Consider the following 11,125-nt stretch of genomic DNA (forward strand, 5'->3'; position numbering starts at 1 on the left):
CAGGTCACATTTAAAATGTAATGTGAACGTTCACACAAAAAGATCGGATTTTTTCAAAAGATCGGAACTGAGCATTAAGACCTGCAGTGTGAACATAGTCTAACATTATAACATGATATAAAACTCAAGTTGATTTTACATGATATTGCCCCTTTAAGCATTAAGACCTGCAGTGTGAACAAAACGACTTAAATTTACATCCGATGACTTCAGACTCTCAACTTCACTTACTGGTAATGTTTCAGTGATTGCTGAGAGGTTTTTGTTTTCTTTTATTTTGTTACACTTCCACACTGACTATGAAGTTGTTGTTTTGTGCGTGGGGAACAGTTTTTAGTAAGTCTCTGAAGGTCTGTGTAAGTGAAGTGAACGTGCTGAGGTCTGAGCAGTGTGTCATAACTTCATTGGAATCATCACTTCCAGTCAAATGTTTTTGAACACACAAAAATAGAATTACATTAAAGGCGTCACATGTGCTACGCTCAAGGGTTAAACGCTCTGAAAATGAGGGAAATAACACATGTCGGTGTGTGAAACATTTTTAGCTGTTTTAAAACCTCGTCATTGAGTCGCAGTCGTTTCAGTCAAATTTAAACCCGTTTCAACCCAGCAACCGGTTAGTCCCGCTTAGAGTTTTTATTTTTATTAACTTCAAACGTTAACCTGAGTAGTATTTTGCAACATATAAAGCCAGTAAAATACGTGTCTTAAAGTACATTCAGTTTTATTGCATTCAATAGTTTTGTCATAATTTCAAAGCAAGATTAGCGATCTGTGAAAGCTTCAGAAAATGTTTTATTTCTTTTATTTTGCTTTATATCGTATAAATATTTTCTTCAAAGATTCACACACTTTTTATGAAAGGCAGAAAAATAAAAAAAAAGTAATGCACAGCATCAGTGTTATCTAATTTCGCTTCTGTAATTGTAGTTTGCCATCATCAGTGTGTGAATGTGTGTGTGCATGGGTGAATGTCTGTAGTGTGAAGCGCTTTGAGTGTCCTGGATGGATAGAAAGGCGCTATATAAGTACAGTCCATTTACCATTTAATTTAATCTGCTTTTACTTTCAAATAAACCTTTGAAATGTCCAGTTTCACTATAATGAACCTTTTTATAAACACTTTCTGTAGAATTTTGACAGAATCTAACATTTAGTTAAGAAACTCTCCATAAAAGTGGTTATAACAAGGATCTTGAGTAAATTTGTTTAACCTTAAGTAGCCTCACAGTGTATTTTACAACACATTTTACAGTGTAGCTCAGTTTTCACTGCGTCACATTATTTTTCATTAGTTTGTTTCTGTGTTTTTATGGCTTTAAATCTGACAGTTTCTGATGCATCACTTCAAACACCACAGCTGTTATCTTTAGATATTTTACTGTAGCTTTTTTTCATTTTGTTTCATTTTCAAGAGTATTTTATTTATGAGTAATATGCAGTTTATCATAGTTATATTACCCATTTCTTTCTTAATCTGATACATTTGCATCACGCTAAGTTTTAAAAATGCTTTTCAAGCTCGTATTTTTTTTCTTCAGCGTATTTAAAAAAAGTTAAACCATTTCCAGAAAAGAATAAAAACAAACAAAAACTTGGAAGTGGTTCAAAAACTCTTGACTGTTAGTATGTTTATTTTTTTAGGATTTGCTGACTTAAGAATGAATTTGTAATGTTGCAGTTGTTCTGAATCAAATTTTCCTTTTTATTTAGTGTTATTAAATTTTTAAATAATGTTAAAGCAGCTGAACATTTCTTTTAAGCTGCTGTGATTTGTTTTCGCCAAGGACACTTTTTAGTCTCCTAAATTAATGCTTTTGTTTTAAAATCCGTCAGCATGTTGCTTCTTACTGGATTTTACAAACGAGGAGGTCAAATTGTTATATGAACACATGAATTAACACCGTTCAGGTGAAACAGGAAAAAGACATTGCGTTGATGCTTCAAGTCGACCTAAAATCAGCAGACTTTATGACGTTTTTTTTTACGTCATTCGTAAACTTCTCGTTTCTCACGTGTTTCAGTCAGAGAGCTTCGGTGAAACCACATTTTGTTTTAGTTTCCGGTTTTTACCTTTTTAATTTTTACTATTATTATTTTTTTGACTGAGCAGAGATCACACACTTGTAAATATGCATTTTCTATGTATTTACAAAACAAAAACCTTTGGGAGCGCCTTGGTTTTATAGAAGCTGTTTAAAAGAAGAGGCATGCCCTTTTTAATTATGCAAATTCACAAAAAATAAAAAATAAAAATCGAAAATAAAATAAAAATCTAGAAATGAACAACAACAACCTGGTTGGTAGTTGAACCATCTTGTAACTTTATAGACTTGTTTTGTTAAGGTGGTGTTATTTGGCAGGGGGGCGGTGATGTATGTTGCACCGTTATGAGACGACGTAATCACTGTACAGTTCGTATTTTGACAGAACACGTTGCTGGACTCTTTTTGTTCCTTTTTTTGTTTTGTTTTGTTTTTCTCACCACAGCTAAACAACAATCAACAAGGATTAATTTTCTAAATGTGTAGTCAGTCTTTCTTTGGATGCATGATGAGATGCCCCGGCTCTGTTTTTATTACTCTCCCTGTTTTCATCACTTTATGTTGATTTGTGTATAAAACATGAAATGAAGCGAAGCCTGATTTTCAGTATATCATTTGATGTGAACAAGGACTTGTGACATTATCAGCGAAACCTTTACGTTACTTTCTTTTAAAAGACAAAGTATTTTACTGGTCGTATGAGTTTCCCTTTATTTTCCTGCAGTTAAGAAGGGCTAAAGCTGAGGTTGCTCCCTGGTGATTGTGTCAGTTTTCCACAAATCAGCTGTTTGCGAATCTCGACACGGCTTTATTTGTTCAAACAGAAGAAATCGAGCCAAAGACTTTTAAAGAGATTTCATTTGCAGTGTTCATTTCTTGTGTTTTTATTATTATTAGTGCATACCTCAAATTAAAGTAATCAAACCTTCTTCAGCTCTATTTGACATCTTCCACAACACAGGTCCTTCTCAAAAAATTAGCATATTGTGATAAAGTTTATTATTTTCTGTAATGTACTGGTAAACATTAAACTTTCATGTATTTTAGATTCATTGCACACCAACTGAAGTAGTTCAATCCTTTTATTGTTTTAATATTGATGATTTTGGCAAAAAAAAAAGTAAAGAAAAAAATCCCTATCTCAAAAAAATTAGCATATTTCATCCGACCAATAAAAGAAAAGTGTTTAATACAAAAAAATCAATAATTATGTTCAGTTCTGCACTCAATACTTGGTTGGGAATCATTTTGCAGAAATGACTGTTTCAATGCAGCGTGGCATGGAGGCAATCAGCCTGTGGCACTGCTGAGGTGTTATGGAGGCCCAGGATGCTTCAATAGCAGCCTTAAGCTCATCCAGAGTGTTGGGTCTTGTGTCTTAAGCTCATCCAGAGTGTTGGGTCTTGTGTCTCTCAACTTTCTCTTCACAATATCCCACAGATTCTCTGTGGGGTTCAGGTCAGGTGAGTTGGCAGGCCAATTGAGCCCAGTAATACCATGGTCAGTGAACCATTTACCAGTGGTTTTGGCACTGTGAGCAGGTGCCAGGTCGTGCTGAAAAATGAAATCTTCATCTCCATAAAGCTTTTCAGAAGGAAGCATGAAGTGCTCCAAAATCTCCTGATAGCTGCATTGACCCTGGCCTTGATAAAACACAGTGGACCAACACCAGCAGCTGACATGGCACCACAGACCATCACTGACTGACAACTCTTCTTGTTGTGCAGCGTTTTCTGCCACACTATTTCCTTCTCAAAGACTTCCCACTGAGGTGCCTTGATACAGCACTCTGGGAACAGCCTATTTGTTCAGAAATGTCTTTCTGTGTCTTATGGTGCGTTCACACCGAACGCGATTTCAGCGTCAAAATCGCAGCCAACGCTGAAGTTTGAAGCTTGTGCACTTTGAGGTCAGACGCAGGACAGCTGCGCTGCACGGCGACAGCCGCCCCGCCCCTCCCTCCTCTGTGGGGCTGTTTAATGTCGGACGAGGAAGTGGCTTTGCTTTATTTACAGAGAGCCAGAGCACGTCACGTTCATCAGATAATTAATTCATAATTAATTCACCAGATAATTCAGAGAAGAGGCTCACAGCTCGCTTTCAGGACTATTTTTTTCAGTCTGATGAGTCGCTGCCACGCATTGGTGCGGATCAGGACACGACTGCAGCACTCATTTCAGCTAAAGAGCAGGAGCTCTGTCTGTTTCAGGTTAGTGGACATCATTCAGTAAACTGTCCCGTCGGGAAATATGTCACTACATCCACACAGTGGAGTCTCTCTGATTGGTTGATGCTGCGCGTCGAGCTGCAAAAGTTCAGATTTTCTAACTTCAGCGATTTGCGCCTCAGCGCGTCGAATGCTCAGATCGTTCAAATCGTTCAAATCGCGCTGCTCTAATCGCACTTGAGGCACCGCAGAACTTCCCGACGTTGCTTGAAGCGCGTCCACCATAGACTTTGTATGTAAACCTGCTGCTCCTGACGCTGAAATCGCGTTCGGTGTGAACGCACCATTACCCTCTTGTTGAGGGTGTCATTGATGGCCTTCTGGACAGCAGTCAGCAGTCTTACCCATGATTGTGGTTTTTAGTAATGAACCAGGCTGGGAGTTTTTAAAAGCCTCAGGAATCTTTTGCARGTGTTTAGAGTTAATTTGTTGATTCAGATGATTAGGTTAATAAGTCGTTTAGAGAACCTTTTCATGATATGCTAATTTTTTGAGATAGGAATTTTTGATTTTTCTTTACTTTTTTGCCAAAATCATCAATATTAAAACAATAAAAGGCTTGAACTACTTCAATTGGTGTGCAATGAAGCTAAAACATAAAGTTTGATGTTTATCAGTTCATTACAGAAAATAATGAACTTTATCACAATAAACGGTTATTTTTGCCTTTGCGTGCAGCCAACTTGAGTGTGACACATGAGTCAGGGAGCAACCTTTTGCCCAGCCAGCAGAGAGCGCTGTGTTGAGCCTTTCTCTCTAAAGCATCCTGGTTTCCTGTCGTCTCTTCTCCTCTGTTCTTCCCGTCGCTGCAGTGAATCAATGGCACACCTGTTCTCCCAGCCCCACTGGTTTCTCCCTCATGGGTTCAAAATTCTGAATATTCATTTCAGTTGATGGTTGTATCCAATAATTTACGCTGTGTTTTAAAGTTTTTTTTTCTATTGTTTCTCTATTAAAGTGTTTTTATTGAAACTGCCTGAGTTGGGTTTTTTTTGTTTGTTTTTCCTCTGAAAGCACAAAGAATCCATTGTGCTGGAACTGCTTCTGTGTTGCTTAAATCTGCAAGAACCTTTTCTCTCATATTTTTAAAAAAACACTTTAAACACTTTTCAAAGCTTTTCAAGGTTTTATTTTCTTTACAAAGTTGTGGCAATAAGAAAATCCAAAACTGGCCACATTTCAGAACTCACCTGCATGCCAAATTAGGTGGGGGAACAAAAGCAAATACTAAAAAAAACTAATACCAGTGAAAAATTAAACACTCAGATGAAATTGATGTCTTAATTATTTACTGATACTGTATACAGCAGTTTAAGTTATAAATGATCAGACCATAAAAACTGAAAAGTAGCACATTTTTACCTTTATAAACTGGTGACTGCAGCTCTGAGCAGAACCATATAGAACCAGAGTGCTGTACAAAAGTTTCTGTTAGACATTCACACTGCTGATTATGTGAAAATAAAAGCTGAGAAACTTTTCCTATTTTACAATTTTATAGAAAATTTCAAGTAAAGTTTTCTGTTTCCTCAAGCTGAACCAACAGTTTTTGTCAAACGCCGCCAATATATTTTCCATAATTCTATCTTCAGAAACTGTTTCCTTGTAAAGCTGCAGCTTATCCACCTGAACTGGCCTTTACACCTAAAGAGAAGTATAGCCTTAAACTGCAAATGAAATGATTTCGTTCATATTTTAGCTAGAATTTGTTCCAGATTTGAAAGGAGTGACGTCTTGAAATTCTTTGTTTAAATTACCCCATTACAAAAATAATTAAAATCCAAGCACGTTTCAAATAAACGGGGCTGGAACTTAAACTTAAATTCACTTTTCACGTTTATTGGTTTGAGCTGTAAGAAGCCTTGTATGTGCACCTGCAAGAGCTGAACCTTTTCCAACACGGTCGGTGCTGCAGACTGCGGGGGTTTTAAGATTCAGCCTGCTACACGCGCATAAAACTCACAAAAAGCAACCGGTTTTCTTTAAAATCTTAACATTCGTTATCCACAAAGCTGCTTTCTTAAAACTGGGGATGTAAAATAAATAATTTGACACTAGCTGAGTGATGTCAAACACAAAATACAGATATTTATGTACAGTTTACATGAGATGGAACATTTCATTTGACCATTAAATCCTAAACAAAAAAAAAGTTCACAGCATTTAAAGTGTGATTCTGTGGAAAGTATATAGTTAATATCTTACCTGTTGTCGGTAACTCCATTTGGTTGAGCTGAGGATAATTCTGACCAGAATGATGAGCTAAGGACTAGTGTAAGCAGGGAGTAATTCCCGTAAATGCTATTTTATACATTTTTGTAGCAGTCAGTTTTACATCGCACAACTACCCCTGCTGAAGACCTATAGTTATGTGTTGCCACCACTAGTTGGATTTTTAATCAACTAGCATTTTATTTTAATAAGTATTTATTGAGGCTTGTAGCATTTGCAAAAAATATGAAGTTTTTGAGAATGAGTTTTCATTTGGCAGCAGTCCACTATAGTTTACAGTCCACTCGATGTAATCGCTCAGTTGTTTCAAACTAATCCCTGGTTCACACGGCAAGTTTATTGTGCCAATTTTTAACCCGATTCTGACCTTCCGACAATCGTAAGGACGCCCGATTATCTTGATGGCTCTAAAGATAATCTGAGATATTCCTGCAGTGTGGTGCGTTAAGAGTGATCTAGTCAGCTCAAAAGGACATCAGGACCACTCCGGTCTCAAATGGGGAATATTCAATATATTGTATTGTCTCGGCCTGATATCACAACGTGTGGTGTTCCCTGAGGGCAATGAGCCTTTGAGATGGTCTGAATATCAGCCAACTGTTTCAAAATCTTACCTCGTGAACCAGGCTTTACGTTATTCAGAGTATTCTACAGCAGGTAAGATATTATTTGCTCGCAACCTTTTCACAGAACCAGTTTTAAAAGTCTGAACTATCCCTTTGAGTTTTACCCAAAACATGATTGACAGTGACACATGGGAGCTCACCGTGGTCTCTTCATAATCACATATTTGTCAAATCAGTTCTGAAAAATGAGCTAGGACATAAAGAGGTGGTACTGTTGTGTTTCTAAATGTGGATGACCTTTTTTTTTTTAAAAAGTGGATTTTGAGTCAGATTTGGGTTCTTCAACATGAGGTGGTAGGTTTTGCAGTTTGAGCCTACAGAATACTGAGCACATTGAAAGCCCCTTTTCATTAAGATGGCCATGATCCACAAAACACCAAGAAGTCTCCCTTATTTAATTTTTTGATGTAAAACATTCTTGTTCTCAAACCAAATCCAACATCTGAGCTCCAAGCTTTAGTCAGACCCATCCTTGGTTGTGCTTTGCCCGTCCAGCGTCACTCCACTTGCTCCGGCTCGGCGTCCATACAAGTCTCCCACGGATTCCTGGGCATCTGGGGCATGGAGAGGACGAGGAGCGTGATGCCAGTGACGAAGAGAAGGACGAAGCCGCTACAGGCACAGGCGAAGGACCAGGCGTAGTAGTATTCAATCCAAATGGTGTCCTCGCTCTCAATCATGCGCTTGACCGACTGACGCATCACCTCCAGAGAGATGAAAGCGCAGATGCCTGAGGGAGAAATGTGAGTCAGCGTTCAGTAACATCTGTGCACGTTCCAGTGTTGACCCGACAGCACCGACACAATACAGGACTGGGCTTCTTTTCTTTAGGAAACGTGCAGTTTTATTGGGGATATGAAACCCACCTGCAAATGCAAAGAACATGCCAGCAGGTTTGAGGAGGTAGTCTCTTCCTTTGCCTTTCCCGGTACATGATCCCAGCAGACACAGAGAGCCCAGGATCATGAAGGCCAGGCTGAAGATGGAGATGGCTGCAGCGGAGATGTTGTACTCTGCAATGAAAAAAAAATGTTCGTGAAAATTTCTAACATTTCATTTTACATTTGGGGCCCTGTTTGACAATATATGTCGTAAATGACTTTTCACCATGAAATTTTAACTCGAGATCTGTAGAACTGGCTCATTTGAAGCAGTATTTGTGTTGTTTATCTGTAGAGGTCATACTGAATTGGATTGGCTTTGGAAGTTAATCAGTTGTAAATCCAATGGTTATTTCCTGATAATTTTGTAAAAGTGGACATATCATGCTTTTAAATCCTTTTTTCACATTTAAATCATTCAGTTGGGGTCAATATAAATGCTTCAAATTCTTACTTATTGTAACTCCACAAGCCCCTCTATTCACCCCTGTTCCATCCATCCATCCATCATCCATCCATCCATCAATCATCCATCAATACATCCATTCATCCATCCATCCATCCATCATCCATCCATCAATCATCCATCAATACATCCATTCATCCATCATCCATCCATAATCCATCCATCTATCATCCATCAATACATCCATTCATCCATCCATCCATCATCCATCCATCAATCATCAATCCATCCATTCATCCATCCATCCATCATCCAATACATACATTTATCCATCCATCCATTATCCATCCATCAATCATCCATCAATACATCCATTCATCCATCCATCCATCATCCATCAATACATACGTTCATCCATCCATCATCCATCTATCCATCATCCATCCACCCATCCATCCATCATTATCATCATCCATCCATCATCCATCAATACATCCATTCATCCATCATTCATCCATCCATCCATCCATCAATACATCCATTCATCCATACATCCATTCATCATCCATCCATCCATGATACATCCATCCATTTATCATCCATCCATCCACCCATCCATCCATCCCTCCATCCATCCATCATCCATCAATACATCCATTCACCCATCCATCCATCAATATATCCATTCATCCATCATCCATCCATCCATCCATCCATCCATCCATCCATCCACCCTTGCTTTTCAGATAAGTTGGCTGTGACAGGTGTTTTGAATCAGGCTGACTTCAAAAGTGCATCTATTTATTACTCGCAACTTTCATTGAAATTTGTCAAGTAGTTCATCAGATATTTTCATAAAACACAAACAGGTAAAAACCTAAAACATATTAAATAAAAATAACAGTACTCAGTCACTGACATATTAGATGTTAATCGTTCAAATTTGTTTATAGTTAATCTTTATGTGATTTAATTATTTATTAGCTTAGCAAATATTCGAAACCTAAAACTCAAAAATATCTGCACCAAACATTCAGCTTTTCTGATGTGCTTCAGATGAAACATTCAGATAAATTGCATCCAGCAGTGGCACATTCCCCATTAAGATTTTGTTTTTATGAGGTTTGTTGACAGTAAGTTAAAATCCTATCTCAGAGTCCCAAATACATAAATCTAAAAATATCAATATGAATCTAACTTTGTTTTTGTAGTTTTTAAAAGATTGTGTCTTTTTTAACCGGAACAGCAGCTGGCTTGTTTAATTTTTTTATTAAGTGTGAAGATGGATGAGATAAGAGTCCTTTGATGTGCCGCCTGTTCGCCTGTGAAGCGTGCCTGTGGGAGAGGCAACCCTTTGGGGGTAGGAGCCTTCATCTCATGCTGGCGGCAGAGGGCCACACCCTGAACGCTGCGGGACTGTCAAAACATCCAGGCTGATTCAAGCCTCGACAAGAAAAATACACATGAATTTCATGCAGACATGACTCGCTTCGCTGAAAGACTCACTGGTTTGAAGGGTTAGTAAACATAAAATTTTACCATTCTTCCACGAAACCAGACAGCATTTCAGGCTGTGTTCCCAACACAGCTTGGAAGTTGTTCTGCAGAGGCAGCTGTATTTTTGCATGTCTCTCTTTGACACAGTATCATGTTGCTTCGCTCTTTCTGTGCATGGATATAGATGTGTTTACTGCATCTATTTCCTTCTTTACATGCCTTTCTATATGTGGGTTAGGTTAATTTGAGTGTCAGAGATTATCTTTTGATTGTTTTGCTTATTACAAATAAAAGCTAAATATAGTTTTTATTATTTTCCCAAGATATGTATGTTGATTTTTTTCTTTAACTTGTCATCAATTTTCCTCCTGCGGTCACGTCCAGGGAGGTTAGCTACAGTCCCATGGATCTTAAATATCTGAATATGTGCAGCTGTAGTCACAGGAGCGTCAAGCTGCTTATAACCTTTACCTTTAACATGCTTGTCTTATAACCTTTACCTTTAACATACTTGTCTTATAACCTTTACCTTTAACATGCTTGTCTCTAATTTTCTTTCTAATCTCCTGAGACAACTCTTTCCTTCACTTCCTCTGGTCCATGTTGAGTGTGGTACACACTACATCGTCAAACAGCACAGTGAGCATCTGTAGCCCTGTATACAGGCCCACTGACTGAAAGTATTGACTCAAAAGTGTATTAAAAACTGTGTTGCAGATGAAAACATTTAGTAAAAAAATAACTCTCCTTAATATTTAATTACAATTAGTTTTTTATTATAAAAAGACAACACATTACAATAGTCTGTTTTTGGTCTGTGCAGAGAGAAGTTTACCTACTGATTCAAACAAAATGTGAATCGTCTTTACTGAAAAATGCCACAATAAGGGAGACTGCAAAATAAAATTACACAGCACCACAGCAGACAAACTCCCATGAAAGATTTGTGGGATTTTTATGCCAAATGTTCAACAACAAACCTGGGCTCAAACCTGCAGTTTCAGGATTAGAAGACCGAGGCACTGACCACAGAGCGACTGTAGTTTGAAGGTTTTGCCAAAATCAGAACCTCTGACTTTTCAGATCCTTCGCTGTTTGCTCAATTCTCACTCTTCAAACTTTCAGTAACGTCTCAGCGACAGCCTACTCATGGTGGATAAGACTGGGTGGACAGATGTGCTCGTGGTGACATCTGTCCATCATGTTCATCC

General features: G+C 38.0%; 1 protein-coding gene across 1 annotated transcript in view; it reads right to left on the reverse strand.

Moving 5' to 3' along the window:
* Positions 1 to 5,378: 5,378 nt before the first annotated feature.
* LOC106534954 (voltage-dependent calcium channel gamma-1 subunit) overlaps positions 5,379 to 11,125 on the reverse strand; it is a 17,663-nt gene continuing 11,916 nt past the window's right edge. Inside the window, exons 3-4 of the mRNA XM_014031779.1 lie at positions 7,997 to 8,143; positions 5,379 to 7,860 (exon numbers count right to left, since the gene is read on the reverse strand). Of these exons, the coding sequence (XP_013887233.1) occupies positions 7,628 to 7,860; positions 7,997 to 8,143 (380 nt within the window). The 3' untranslated portion in view covers positions 5,379 to 7,627. The remainder of the gene's footprint in view (positions 7,861 to 7,996; positions 8,144 to 11,125) is intronic.

Source organism: Austrofundulus limnaeus, unplaced genomic scaffold, assembly GCF_001266775.1.
Source record: "Austrofundulus limnaeus strain Quisiro unplaced genomic scaffold, Austrofundulus_limnaeus-1.0 Scaffold1317, whole genome shotgun sequence".
In the NCBI taxonomy this organism is placed as follows: domain Eukaryota; kingdom Metazoa; phylum Chordata; class Actinopteri; order Cyprinodontiformes; family Rivulidae; genus Austrofundulus; species Austrofundulus limnaeus.